General features: G+C 43.0%; 1 protein-coding gene across 1 annotated transcript; it reads left to right on the forward strand.

The window, feature by feature from the left end:
- Window positions 1–3,788: 3,788 nt before the first annotated feature.
- jph3a (junctophilin 3a) lies at window positions 3,789–16,013 on the forward strand (the record flags this gene model as incomplete). Its single annotated transcript, XM_083997934.1, has 5 exons — window positions 3,789–4,170; window positions 11,496–12,276; window positions 12,642–12,766; window positions 13,591–14,831; window positions 15,933–16,013. 5 exons carry the CDS (start codon window positions 3,789–3,791, stop codon window positions 16,011–16,013), a joined length of 2,610 nt encoding a protein of 869 aa, XP_083854060.1.

Below are 16,013 nucleotides of genomic sequence, written 5' to 3' on the forward strand. Positions count from 1 at the left end.
TCACCTATCTTGTTTTATTCAACTTAATGTCTGAAAGCCCAATTTATTGATTCATATCTGTGATCAGTTGTGATTCCTTCATGTGTACCTGAATTCGTCTACATTTTCCATCCATTTCTGACTCAGTCCAGAGCATCAGTCTCCTAGCTGCTTCCTGACATGCCTATGATAACGTCTCCATGTGTTTTCTGACATAATGTAGATTGTATAAGGCTTGAAATGTGCTATACTTGAAGCATTCCGACACATTTTAGAGGCTCTGCTGTCTTGACAGAGACGATGTCAAACAGAGGTGTTAATTCACTTCTGCTCTGTGAAACTTTGAGGTGTGATAAGTGTTGTTTTCACAGTGAATTTGTCACTCTGCAGCTTCTGCTTTTCTATCCTCAAAGTGACGTCTGAAGCCTTTTTTTTTTCATAAAATCTGATAGTCTACAAAATACTTAATTTAAGGGGGGGGGGAAGGATGCATCTGTGAATTATTTGGAATTTTCTAGTTTTCTTGTTCATGCTTCTGAATTTACAGTAAATGTCTATTATGTAACACAGTGTACAGTATGTAGCCTAGGCTTATGTTCCTGTTTTACTGGGTTTCTACCTCACCCGCACGTTTTATTTTATTTTTTTCTATTTCATTGTTGCTTTTATAATCGTGCAAATAAACATAAACATACACATGAACATTATTGATTGATAAATATGGCTTTTGTTAAATAGTTTTTTTTTAAAAGAACACTAATGTGAAAAAATTTAAACGTACCTGCTGACAGCACTTTTTTTTCTACAATGTGGAGCTGAGTAGGGTCCATTAAATACCATGAAAACATATTTCTGCCTCATTTAGATCTATTTTGACAGTATAGTGTTCCTGTTCTTTATTTGTTCTCATATTTAAAGATTGAAAAGAACTTAATCAATGACCTTTATGTTCTCTGTGTAAATTATTATGCTTCACTGAATACATAGGTCATGTTCAGCCTGCCATAGAAACGGAGAGTGCTGCTTGTACATCTTGGTGGCAAAATGTTGCTACTACATGGTTATCAAAATGAAATTTAAATTAAATAATATTTATAAAATGTTTTATACCTTCATATGTTTGGACATTTTACTGTTGATTTATGTCAGTGATGATTTGGGGTTTTCACTGTGGGTACCAGCTCCAAACCACACATTTATAGACATATTTATTTGGTTTTTAGGGTAAAGCACCAGTTTACCTGATGACTGTGTGGTTCAACAATATATTTGTCATATGATGTCGGTTGTTACTTTACGTAAATACCTTTTTTTTTCCTTTTTAAACAACATACTCTTAAAGAAACAGTGCAAAAACAAACCAGAACATCAATTAACCTGAATATAACAGGAGTCTTTAGTGGAAGGCAATGGGGAAACCTAAGACAAGATCATCTAACCAGGTTAGCCTTTATGTCCTGAATAAGGCACCTCCGTTTTATAAATGCATTTCTCCATTCATATATTCAGTTTGTCACTAAGCTGCTGGGTCTATTAGTGTGACGCTCACATATAAAAGCTGCTTCTCCTTCATGTCTGTGCCGAGGCGGCTGAAGGTCTCAGTAATGAACCACTCCTCTGAATACAGATGGTTTACTGTGCTGTGTGGTTTGACCTTTGGTCTCCTCTACACCTGTCAACCTGTGCTCAGGTGGAGGATCCAACCACTTATTTTCGTCTTGGCTGTGTCTGGTCTTGGTTACTCATTTTTAATCAAAAAAAAGAAAATTTTACTGATTAAAATGTAATTTTGAATTTCATACACCTTTTCTTACTTTTTAACATTTATTTCTAGTGTTATTATATATAACTGTCATATGAGTGAGAATAAGATAAATGTATTTGAATTCAATACATTTAAAGACAGAAGGATAAATTAAAGACCAGATGATTCATTTCTTTTTAATATTTTACATTTTAAATAGCCTACTGATTTATTTAATTTAATGTATTTGTATTAAAATGTGACCACAATTGTTTATTTATTCACGTTTATATTAGGAAATTATGAATTATCATTACATTTTGTTATTTTTATATTTATAGTTTCTTTTTTCAGATGTAATAATGACAGAGTTTTAATTATTGGTCATTGGTCCAGTTTCTGGTCACCATACGATCCAACAGATGGTGTGTTCAATAACAGGATGATTTCCAATAGCATCAGGCTTACGTTATTGATCAGTAAAATGAGAACCACCTGACAGCTCAGAAAGTGAAAGCGACTGTGATTGGATGTCAGACCGAGATGAAGCCACAGCGGCAGATAGATGCTCCACAATTAACTGTAGGTTTGTGGGCATTTTGCTGTTTAAATAAAGGTCATTCTGGGTCTCTGTGGTCTTCACCGAAGCTCACTCAGCTGACAGTTACAGTCCATATGAGACAACAGTGAAAAAGACCAACAATTAGCTCGAGGGAAAGTGGCAGAGGGATCAATGGACTCACAAAGCTCCAGTTATCAGGAAAACAGACTGCTGACTGACCAGATTTCAGTCTGGAAGGAGGAGTGTGAGAGAGTGAAATGAGGCTGGATAATTAGGAAAAGAAGGCTGTATCTCCACAGGGAGAGAGCAGCGAGCTCCGTGCATGCAGCTATTCGCACCATCCCTCCGTCTCTATCTCTTTAAGAGCCCAGGGAAGGAGTGTGTGTTCAGTGTGTGTGTGTGTGTATGTGGGGGAGGGGTATTGGCTGGGGTGGAACAGTCCTGTAATGAGCAGATTTTAGAGAGAGCGAGAGAGGGAGAGATAGAAAGAGAAAGAGCGAGAGAGAGGCCGAAAAACAAGAGAGGGCAGATGACTTGGTGGAATTGGGATACAACAACAATCCAGATTTAGCCAAGCGCTGAAATGGGGACGACGAAGGGAAAAGGAGAGGAATAATTTTTTTTTCTGCTTGTGTTTTTTCTCTTCACACCCCGATCTTCAGGAGAGAGGCTCATCGGTAGATCACAGCGGAGCAGAGGGGAGAATTAAGAAGAGCCGAGGAGATATTCACACTCTGTTATGTCTGCTGAGGTGGAGGTGTGTGTGCAAGGCTGAGGCTGTGTGTGTGTTTGTGTGGTTATGGATGTGTGTCTCTGAGCGTTAGCCTGGATTGCTTGTTTCCAGGCCATGCTATAGAGAAATATCTTCAACTTCTCTGCTCCTCCAATTTTTTTTTTTTTTTTTTTTAATGGCATTCAAGTGCAGCAGCATCTCCGTCCTGTCTCCCTCTCTGCGTGCCGGTGCAGCGGGATGTGAGGATGCTCTAATGTCTGATTGAGCCGAGCTCAGTCGCTGCTGCTGCTGCCGCCGCCGCTCTGTGGGCCTCTGGGACTGCCGGAAAAGCCTAGGCCTCGCTTGTCTGGAGCGCCCCGCTGCACGGCCGAGGCGTCGGGCCAACGAGCTCCCTGGCTGCGAGGCTGCGTGGAGCAGGAAGGTGGAGGAGGAAGTGGAGGAGGAGGAGGATGAGAAGCACTCTGAGCCTGCATGCCCATGGGAAGCAGCATGCACAGCAGCTGCGTTCGTCACTCCAGACCCGTCGCTGAGGCTTAGATTGCTTCTCCATCGTCAGGTGATGCTCTTTGGGCCGTGTTCTGCTGTTTTTTACACCGAGGAGCCAGCGTCTTACACCCTAAACTAACGGGAGTGGGAGAGTCGAGGCCCTGCACCTCCATGCTACCTGATTCAAACCGGGCCTCCTCCCTCCTTCCTCCCTCTGAGTGAACCGGGCCCTTGTTTTTTCTCTTTCTTGACATTCTAAGGATTTGCCTAAACCTGTTTCATGCATGTCCACTGGAGGCAGGTTTGACTTTGATGATGGGGGGTCGTACTGCGGGGGGTGGGAGCAGGGTAAGGCCCACGGCCGTGGGGTCTGCACGGGGCCCCAGGGTCAGGGCGAGTACGCGGGGGCCTGGAGCCACGGGTTCGAGGTCCTGGGCGTGTACACGTGGCCCAGCGGGAACAGCTACCAAGGCACCTGGGCGCAGGGCAAGCGGCATGGCATCGGAGTGGAGAGCAAGGGCCGCTGGGAGTACAGAGGGGAGTGGACACAGGGGTTCAAAGGCCGCTACGGGCAGCTGGAGAGCACGGCCAGCGGGGCCCGGTACGAGGGGACGTGGAGCAACGGTCTGCAGGATGGATACGGCACTGAAACCTACTCCGACGGAGGTAAGGCTGCTGAATGAAATCGGCACCTGTCAGAGCCACGTTACCTCCCAGTGTCGTCCCAGTGCTGCCGTCTTCACCTCACACTCCAGTGTAGAGACCAGATTTAGCCAATAGCTAAACATCTCCACTGACTCTCTGGCTGAAAGTGGAACGACTTGCTTACTGTAACAAATCTCCAACGTAGACTACATAAATAACATGTAGGTCACATCCACAGCCATGGATTGAATTAAGGGGCACGAGCACAGGGGCCTCAGGGGTCACAGGGTCCCTGGGGGGTCGTATTTGGTATAGTGTGCTGTGGCATTTAGTAGCCTATAATGTATGTGCAGAGGAGTGTGGATGTGCTATGGCAGGAGGGAGACAGCTTCTCTTCATCTCCAGTGTGAAGTAAATACTGAAGTTCAGCTGAAAGAGCAGCTGCCGAGTTTTACTAACAACTACAGGGGAACAAAAAAATATTTCTGAGAGATGCAAGATGAATAGAAACACGGTATTTGTGCACATGTTGTGTTCCTAAGGTCCGGGGGTCTTGCTCCAAGTGTAGATCTGGAGATCTCAGCCCGTGCCAACATATCCACAGTGGGTGGGCTGTCATAGGGACAGATCACCTTCACACTGGCCCACTGACCACCCTTTGTTATTAGATGAGCAGAAAACAACAGACAAGCTGCAGGCGTCAAAAGGAGGACGTGTGTGTCTAATATTAGAAATTAAACCATGCTGAAATATCATCACTCCTGTTTGGAGACACAGCGGTTTATAAAAACACCCCCGCCCCCCTCCCTCTCTGCATCTCACCCTCTGTGCTGTGAGGTCTCCATGGTAACGGGAGACAGCAGGTCAGCGTGTCACTAGGGACCAGTTCGCCATCTCTGATTGGCTGTTCGCCTCTGTCAGTCTCTGTGTTTTTTTAATGACTTCGGGGGTTTGTAATCTAGGCCGTTTGATAACGGACGCCCGCACCGCCCGCCTCCGAGTACCGCGCAGGACCCGGATGATGGAGATGGAGAGCGAGGTCAATAAGTGATGCAGCGGGAGTGAACACACGGTGTATTTGTGTGTGTGTGTGTGTGTTTGTGTTGGTGCTGCTGCTGCTGCTGCATCGAAGGTGGAGGTGGTTTACCGGGCGGGTGGAGGCCTCTCAGCACGAGCATTAAGGTTACCTCCGTACACCTGCTGTTTTAACTGTGACTGTAAAAAAAAAAAAAAAAAGACAGAAAGAAAGAAAAAACAACAGGAGAGGGAAACATGAAAAAAGACTGCGTCACGCGACAGCTCTGCTCCCCGCTTCCGCTCACGTGGAAGACCGCCGACAGATGAATATAGCACGCACGAGCTGACACATTTTCCACAACCCAATAAATGTGCAGGACGCTGCTTTCCTTAAACACACACACGAGCTGTAGGGTCTGTCAACAGAGCGCGTGCTTATTAAAATGATAACACGCTAATAATAAAAGCCATTTTAAAAAGAAACTAGAAAAAGCATTTCCAAGAATGGAAATGGTGTGACTGCTGATAGCAACTGAACGCTGTTGCAGAATTAGCAAATAGTGCAAGCAGTGATCACCATACAAATGTTTGACCAAGGTCCGAATCGAACCCACAACCTCATTGTCATTAGACTTCCACTCTGCCTCTAGGCCACAGTGCACACACAGTTGAAGAGACTGTTGTCTGTTAATGATCTGCACACTGTCAACATCAAGAAAGCTTGAGAGTCAAGCTTGAATGACTTAGAATGAAAATTTCTGTGAATTTCAGGCTGAGAGCAGCAGTTTCAACATGAAGCAAGTTATCAGAAGTCAACAGATGACGACTGGGAAAATAATTCACTATAATTGTTGTTGAGGCAAGATTTGAACCAGCAACCTTCTAAGAAGAAAAAGAAAACCTTTGATACAATGAGCTTTATACTATGAGGAATCAAAGACTGTCCAATGACAGCTGAATAATTGGAATCAAAAGTCAAGCAATGATGTGAAATGACTAAGGCAGGAATCGAACCCATGACCATATGATCACTAAACCTTTACTCTGCCACTCGGCTACAGAGAGCACACTGCTTTCAAGACTGTTGTCATTCATTGTAATGTGATGATGTGCTGCAAACTGGTATAAGTAATCAAGGAGATAACAAACACCTGTGACCAATTGAAGGCGGGGGAGGAGAGCAGAATTCAACATAACATAACAAGAGTTCTTCCCTTGGATTCGAACCAGTGACCTTAGGGTTGGGAAGCGGCCACCCTAACCCCTACACTACAGTGGAGTTGCCAAGAAGACTGTTGTCTGTTAATGATCAGCACACTGTCAACATCTAAAAAGTTAAATATTTTAAAAAGTATAAAGAGTTAAAAAGAGAAAAGTAATGCCAATAAAGTCCAGAAAAAGCTGCACGTTTTGATATATGAATTGTTGAAATAGCACAAAGTATGAAGGACTAGAAGAAGACCGTAAAAAGGCGGAAGAAAATGGCCAAACAGAAGAACAATAGTGTGACTGCTCAGCAGTCACACTAATAAACATCTTAGAGCTGAGCCACATAAAGTCTCGTGCACTTACGCACAGCTCCGCCAACCGCCAGACGGTCTTGGTCTGGTTTCAGCACCACGGACAGCTCCCGGTCCTCTGTAAATGGAAGAAGTCCTGAAGTAGCCTACAGAGAAAACGGCGAAAAGATCGCCCGCCTTTAAACGTTTACAGAAAGTGAAAGAAAAAAAACAACAACACCCTCTTCGAAATATATTTAAAGTATCAAAATAAGTTAAAGTGAAATGTCGATGCATCAGTTGATGCTTTAGTTTACTGTTGTTGCTGCTCGTTTTAAGCACCGAGGCCACAGTTAGCTAGGTTAGTGTGCAGTAACTCTCCAGAGAGAATATTCATCGGCTTGAGAAGAAAAAAAAAAACTTTTGTATTTATTTTACCTCATTGGGCTTTAAAGCTGATCACTGACGGTTGGCATTCCGTTTAGGTCACATCTGCAACCTAACTGCAGCAATTATAAGAAAATGTGGAAAACTGAAATAGCATGTGGAGTTTGCATGTTCTTATACTGTGCCTGCATGGGTTCTCTCCTGGTTCTTCTACACATTTTCCAAAGATATGCACACTAGGTCTGTCTCTCTATATATCACCGGTGTGATACACTGGCGATCTGCCCTCGCCCAATGACAACCGGGATTGGGTAAATCTTGCTTTTTAGATTGTGGAGCCTTAGAGCATGAAGAAAATAGCTCTCTGTGATTAAAATGAAAAAAAAAAGCTGTAGTGAATATCAAAATACGAATACACAGAAAGTAATAAAAAACAACAACATTAGATTTGACTAGAGTAAACAGAACCACAGAGTTTGGTTTCAGCACCATGGACAGCTCCACCTACAAACAGTGGTGTTCCCAGCTGTTCCAGCCTACACAGGCACTGTATAGCTACAGCTCGTATATATTTAGCTATATAGAAAGCTGTTTTTGCAGGAAATAAATAAGACAGTCAATGCTTCTGACTATTTTTGCAAACAGGAAATTATATAATACCTGCGACTAATGAAAAGCACTCAAACTGAGAAATTAACTTTTAGCAGACTGTAACAAAAACTAGGCAAAGTTTTCAGACATGTTTTGTTTCCCAGGTCTTAAAGTTGGAGTTCAAGTACTGGAGTACTTGATTTTTAAAATACTCAAGTATTCAAAAGTGCATGTCTGTCAACTCACTGTTGTATTGTTCCAGAGTGTATTTACACAACCTAATGACTCAAACTTTTAAAACATAATGATTCAAAAAGTATTTATAATTCAAAAGTGAAAATGCAACAGTACAACATTACTGACAGTGGAACGGTTGGCAGTGATTGGTGTGAAGAAAACAGTGTATGGTCAAATGCATTTTCAAAATCAATGAAGAAAATTCATTCCACATACATTGCTTCTTTTACATGTAGGGTAAAGGTCATTCGTTTCCAAAGCAAATAATACTCAATTAAAGTTCACATAACTGAAAAATATCTTGCACTATGAAGTAAATATTTAATCTATAGTGGTAGAGTAATGCCACACAAATGCACACTCAAAAATATTCATCTTAATCTTCATGTTGACTGAGTTTACTTAATGTGATCATGTGAAAGCACCAAATGCTAAAAACCTGCTCAGAGTTAGTATGTCGCGGAGGAAGGACACAGCCTCCACCTTAATTTTTTTTTTTTTTTACAATTTCTTTATTAGGTGACAACACATCAGTTGTGTGCTGCCCCCATCTGTTAATGATGCTTTAAGGCTATTATGATTTCAGTTGATATTATCAGATACATTTTGCCTGTGACTGTGGTCCAGAAATACCTAGAAAAGCATTTTACTGTCTGAGTGTAATTTAGAAATTGCCTAAGAAGACAAGGGTGGTTCCTCAAAATCAATATCCACTGATGTCAAATCAGCTTATTCAAGTGGTGTTTTTGGATGATGATTTATAAGGCACAAAGTCACAGTCAGTTATCACCCAACTTGTCAAAAAGTATTTGCCCCCTGTAGCTCATAGATTTGCTTTTACAGCCCACTGGCCCACTGTTTTACTGTTCAGGTTCACTCCTACTAAGCCAACAGCAGCAGGAAGCTGTTTTCAGAGAAAAGGCTGATCTAAAACACAGTGTTTGCCAGCTGTGCCAGTCTATCATTTATTAACAGCAGTGCATGTGCAAAGAGTTGGTCAGGGCAGACGGTGGTACTGCAAAACACACAACTGTCACCAATGGAGACTGCAGCTCAAAACCTTGTCCTGCATTTAGCCAACAACAGTACATTGGTGGATTTATCAATGTTAGTATACATGTGAAGTCATTGTGAACTTGTATATGGTGTAATAATGTTTCCTTCAAAACATTTTACTTTTGCAGTTTAGTTGTAATTTATAGGAGACACAGTGAACACAGTGGAGGATTTTACAGCCCCCAAAAAAGAGATAATATTCCTCTCAGGTGCTGGTGTAGACCAAAAGTAAATAGAAAGGGTCTAATGGACTTACAGGTGGCCAGACACACGAGTCCTGATTAATTGAACTGTTTCTCTATTTGCTGGATGAGTTAATAGAAAGGTTTGCTTACAATGTTGTATTGCCAGTTTCTTCTTCTGCCGACAAATATAATAGTAATATCTGTGCTGTTTTCATGCAGCAAAGATAAAGCAATTGAGCATGCACATTTGATTTTGTTAACTAGTGTTTATGATCAAGTGGATTATAAATCCAAGACTGGAAATTACTACAAATGAGCTGCTGTAGATTTCTCCATTTTGCTGCTGGCACTAGTTACAATAAGGACTCAAGGTGCACAGGGATAAGAGCGTGATCAATGTGATGATTTGTCAATCAGAGCCAAGAATAGAGAAAAATATATTGCATAGAAAAACGTGACGTACTATCAAATTAAAACCAATCTGCCAATCGGTGATCGTAAGATTATTTGCTGTTTTGAAAATTACCTAAACAGTTAATCAATTCATCAACATGGTTGATGATTACATTCAAAACTCTCTTGGACATTTTTCACATTGTTGTAGAGACCAATGGATTCACTGACAGCCCTGCTCTCATTTGGCTGAGTGAGGGGGTCGTGTCAGGACAAACTGAGGCTGAACCCAGATTATATGAAGGAAGAGTAGACAGCTGTTAAATGCCGTTCATGACATGAAACTCTGTAGCTTTGTCAGCAGGAACGTCTGCCGCCGAGCTCTCCACTAAATGAAACTGACAAGTCACAAGTTAAACAGGAAGCTGTCGGGGTTCCTGCCCAGAAACATGAGACACTGGATCTCCTTCATCTCTAGTTCCAACCACCTCAGGGGTTTGAGGAAAGATGGAGGGTGTGAGATGTTGCCCCCCCTCTACAGCAGACTTGCTTTGTTTTAAAGTTTCTCCAGGGAGCTCCCGTCCATCCAGGAGGTCTGGGCGTATTAGGCTACTGCAGTTTGTTGGTCAGTGGTGTAGATGGACAGGACCGTCTGTTGTTGGTGGATTTAAATGTATGTCAATCCAAAAGGTTTTTATTTCTGCTCATTTTTGGGAATTGAGAGGAAGACTGACAGGGGGAATTTTTGAGTAACCAGCCTGCTTTAATGTTTGAGAGATGGTGAAACTGTCGAACTGTTGGCTCACTCCCTTCCTGCGATGTAGTGTGTTGGTTTGCTTTCCACACACCCCCTCCGTCTAATCGGCAAAATCTTAAACAGCTCAGGCATGAAGATTCACTTCATAGACACTACTGCTTGGTCTTTTTTTTTTTTTTTTTTTTAGAAAGCGCACATGTACTTTCCTGCAGTCTGGGGAATGCCAAATATCTGTTTTTATATTCTGTGTGTTTCAAGTGTTTCTTTTGATTTATTTTCACAGTTTTATCGTGGCACCAATATGCCTCAGTTTGGCACTGGGATATTTCAAAGATTTTATTTCTGGCATTGTGGAGCTACCACACAAACCTTTACACACAGGAATTATAAATACATCTGTTGCTTGGCACACAATTGTTGACATTTTTGGCTGATAGAAGGATAAAGTAAAGTAAAGAGCCTTTACAAATACACAAATACAAATTAGCACTAGTGTATATAGTGTATATATAACATAGATACGGCTGTGGAGTCCTGCATTGAGTCATACTGTACCCATGTGAAGTTTTTATTGATTAACTTATTGAATTATGCGATTTTAAGGCTTTAACTTTAATGCAGTGTCAAAACACTCAGACACGGGAATATATTTGTGATAACACTGTCTCTCTGAGAAATACAAAGGAGAAAAAAAACACACATTAAAAACGATATGTGGCAAATCAAAACTCAGCCCTGTGCCAACTTGAGTTACTGACTGCTACTGTGAAAACAGTGTTTCCACCAGGTTCAAAGATTACAACTGTGCCACATCTGCAACTAAAACATTTTTTCCAGGGACAGAGATCAGCAGAGCCACTTTTATGCGATGCTGGTTGTTTCTTTGCTTCTTTGTTTGTTTGTTTTTCTGACTCTCAAACTAGAGAAGTACAGTGGAAATAGATCAGCCAGCTCAGTGGCGCTCTGAAACTGTATATGAGCACATGCAGTGCTCCACACCATGTCACCCTCGTGGTGCTGGTGGAGGGAAAGTCATAGTTTCAGCAAAGACATTAGGCTTCATACTCTGAGGACAATGAATGCATGTGGTTGTTAAAATATTCAAGTCCGGCCAAGAGAAGTAGACCGACAGACTTCACCACCACACTTCTAGCATGACAAAAAAGTAGGGGGAAAACTCCCATAAGCACTTGTTCTGTATCTGACCCCCAGTTTGTTTTTCAGGAACCTACCAAGGCCAGTGGCTTGGGGGGATGCGTCATGGCTATGGCGTGCGGCAGAGTGTACCGTACGGCATGGCGGCCGTCATCCTCTTCCCTCTGCGAACATCCATAAATTCCCTCCGCTCAGAGCACAGCCATGGCCCTCCGGCCGTACTGGAGGACGGCAACGTCCCCACACCCACAGACAGCGTGGTGGCTGGGCTGGCTGGGAGCCCGGTGGGCCGAGGTGGGTTTGCTCTGACAGCTCCGAGTGAAGCTGAACGCCAGAGAAAGAGAAAAGGCCGTTTCCGCCAGTCCATCCTGAGTGGCCTGAAGCTGCGACGTTCTGAGTCCAAAAGCTCTTTGGCCAGTCAGCTCAGCAAGCAGAGCTCCTTCTGCAGCGAGGCCGGTATGAGCACCGTCAGCTCTGCTGCATCCGACATCCACTCCAACGTCAGTGAGGGTGAGCAAGGCGCCCCTGTGGATGCCACTGTCACAGAAATGTACGCTGGTGAGTGGCGAAGTGACCAGAGGGCAGGCTGGGGAGTGAGTCGGCGCTCAGACGGTCTGCACTACACAGGTGAATGGGCGGCGAACAAGCGGCACGGGTACGGCTGCACCACCTTCCCGGATGGTACCAAGGAGGAAGGGAAGTACAAGCAGAACGTGCTAGTGAGTGGAAAACGCAAGAACCTGATTCCACTGAGGGCCAGTAAGATCAGAGAGAAGGTGGACAGGGCTGTGGAGGCTGCTGAGAAGGCTGCAGGCACCGCCAAGGACAAAGCTGCGATCGCAATGTCAAGGTAAGAGATTACTTTACTCTGAAAACAGATTTTCTCAATCAGTTTTGTGCGACACCCACTGAGGTTCTTCATGTATCTCTTACAAATGCAATTAAGATTAAAATTCTGAAATCATGTTTTCTCTGCAAAATCATCACAATATCTATATCCTTCTCAGCTAGATTTGTACTTAAGTACAGAACTTGAGTTGACTTAGTTATGTTTCATTACTGCACAAGATGACAGTACAAAAATACAATTTCTAAGTTAAAAGTCAGAAGTGTTCAGAGCACATGTGGCCTAAATAAGCAGAATAACTTGACTTGAGAATAAATAATAACCTTTAAAGCCTGCCTGACTGTGGTGTTTCCACCTGTCCTGTTCAGGATGAGCCATGCTCGAGGGAAGGCGGAGGCAGCTGAGGGCGTGGCGCAGAAGGCGATGGAGGAGTGTCGACTGGCCCGGATAGCTGCCAAAGAGCTCTCCCCCTCCTTCCACATCTATGGGAATGGTGAGTGGACAACAAACCTTTAACAGTCTATTCATTTGGATATTATTTACCACTGACTTTCAGGTGTGGTATGGTGTTGTTGCTATTTATAGATATCTATGATTTCACTGACATGCTGATTATGGTTATTAATTAAGAATAATAATTGCATAATCTGATAATATAATAATATACTGATCATGTAATGACTGTAACGGACTGATGAAGTACTGAGCCAACTGGGCTCAGATCCAGGGGCCCCTTGAACCTTTGAGTGCTGGTCCTGTAGACCCATTCAGTCCAGGAGCTTCAGTATCAGATGTTATGAACCGTAAAGAAAAGTTTAGAAGGCCACAAAAAATGCTTTAAAAAAAGCAACCTAGGCTAGATAATCAATATATCAATATAAACATATTGATTATGTGGCTTTATATCCTTTTATACATATATATATCCTTTTAATATGACCGTTAATATACAATATAATTGCACAACATCCACATAAAAATGTCTTAACATATCTGACCTTATATATCTTTGGCATACAGAAGTATGGAAAATGTGGATTTACAGTGTGCACTCAGCTCAGTGTTTGATCATAATAAAATCATAATAAACATCAAGGATTAGCCTTTGAGAATTCAAACTAAATCAAGTGTATTCACTTCCATAATCCTCTCTAAGCCAACAGTGATTGCATGCACAAGACCCAGTCTGTATGCAGCCTGCTCTCCCTTTGTGACTCTGCATGCTAATAACACTGACACACACTGTAGGTCTGATGGACTTGCAGTGGATCAGTGCCAAGTCGCTTCATTGCTGCTATTCTCCAACTGTTTTCATAGGGCTCGAATGTCAAAGGCCCAAGCACCAGGATGCCAAGGACAAAGACCATGAGGTCATCTCCACAGGAACAGACAGTCCAGAGCTGTGCACTCCGGACACCACGCCGCCTGTAATAACACCTGATCTCAGCCCTGTGCTGAGCGTACCCACCTCACCCCCCCACAGCCCACCCAAGCACGCCCATCGCCCCAGAAATGCTTGCTTCATGCGCCAGAGTGCCGTGGATGATCAGGGCGGGGCAGAGATCCAGGTGCTTGTGGAGGGGCGGGGGGTGGATCTGCCAAGGGGAGGGGCTAACAATTGGACTGATGACATGTACCCGGAGCGAGGGGGCAGCAGCCGCTCCACCACACCTTCGCTTCTGGAGGAGCAGGAGGGCCAGATCAACGGCCATGAGCAAGCCCCTGTGTCCAATCACAAACCAAGGGAGAAATCCTTGTCCAATCACAAGTCCCGGGAGCACGCTTCCTCCTACAGAGCTTGGGAGCACTCCCTGTCCAACCAAAAGTCCTCCAAGCATGCCTCTTCCAATCACAAGTCAAGAGAGTACTCATCCTCCAATCACAAAACATGGGATCATTCCTCCACCAATCACAAGGCCTGCGAGCATGTCTCTTCCAACTACAAGCCGCAGGTGCACATTTTGTCCAATCACAAAGCCTTGGAACATAACATGTCCAATCACAAGACTTCTGAGCATGCTTCTTCCAATCACAAATCCCAAGATTATATCTCCTCTAATCACAATGCAAAGGACCATGTCTCCTCTAGTTATAACCCTCGAGAGCATGTCTACTCCAACCACCATCCAAAGCAGCACAACCCCTCCAACCACAAGCTTAATGAGCATGCTGTAATCGACCAAAGGCTAGATGGCCTCACAGTGGGCTGGACTGCTGAAAGCACCCTTAGGTGGAGCCCCGCCCACTCACGCCTCACGGAGCAGGATGAGGAGAGGATGAACGACTACACAGTTGACATGAGGCTCCAGTGTCCGGACTCACAGACACCTCGGGGCCAGGAGTCCCCCGCCCACAAAAACAACAGGCTGCGATCCCGAGGCCTTCGGCCGGTCAGAGAAGGATCCATGGACTCTGTACAGATGCTGGACAACCTGAATGTGGGGGCAGAGCTGGAGGAGTGGCCGCTGCACAGGGACCTCACCCTCTCCCCACCCCTAAAGTCTCAGCCCATCACTCTGGAGCAGGACGGAGAGCAACTCACCCTCAAATCAAACTCAGTAAGTCTCGCTGCCTGTTAATCGTAACATGCAAAGTCCACAGTTAGAGTGCTAGCTCTAACTAATGACCAAACATTAAAGGGGGAGTGCAATATTTTTTTTAAAAGTTAGATGGAAGTATTGGTGTCATTTTCATGTCTGTACATTAAATGCAAAACTTTTGTTTCTATCAATCCAATTCAGTCGGAAAGAAATATAGACAGCATAATGCAAAAAAATAAATATATACAGTATATATATATATATATATATATATATATATATATATATATATATATATATATATATATATATATATATATATATATATATATATATATATATATATATACTATGTGTGTGTGTGTGTGTGTGTGTGTGTGTGTGTGTGTGTGTGTGTGTGTGCATGTTAGAGTCACAGGGGATTTTGGATATCTCTTTTTATCACTCTTTTTATCATTTTTTATCACAACTGTAAATGTTGACTTGTAAAATTCCATAGATTGTTATTGTCAATCGTACTTTTACCATTTGTTGCTGATACAAAGGAAATGGCAATTTGGAGCATACATCATTGTTCAGGAGAAGGAGACCTTTACAATGATACCTGACATGACATGGCTCAAACAGGCATGGCACAGTATGTCACAGTAGCATGCTAACTTTTGGTGAATTTAGGAGAAATCTAACGACGAAAGAGACAAAATGTGTCTTGCCTTAAAAGCCTAAAGACAGGAAGACTTTTAATGTGGAAAATCTATGGGTTTAAATATCACAATATCCACCACCCTTAGTTGCAGTTACCTATCAGGAGAGACACTGAATGTTCATTTTAAGAAGTTGTGCTTACAAGATATATTATTATGTAGAAATTGTGCTAGTCTTCCTGTCAACACTCAACCTGCACCTGTCTACACCTGAGCAAAGTCATAATGCAGCACAAGTTTCAACTTTATGAAAAATCATCTGCTGTTCGTGTGCAGGTTTTTTACAAAACTTATCAAATTACCAACTGATAATCAATCACATTTAGATTGCCATCTGTACTAATAGGCGTAATGTGTGTGTTTTTTCTAGCTGCATTGCACTGACGGCTTCTTTTCTCCTCTCTTGTCTCCTCAGGGCTCCAGCTCTATTCTGGTGGTTATGGTCATTTTACTCAATATTGGAGTAGCCATTCTTTTCATTCACTTCTTTATTTAA

Source organism: Trachurus trachurus (genome assembly GCF_905171665.1).
Source record: "Trachurus trachurus genome assembly, chromosome: 3".
NCBI classification, from domain to species: Eukaryota; Metazoa; Chordata; class Actinopteri; order Carangiformes; family Carangidae; genus Trachurus; species Trachurus trachurus.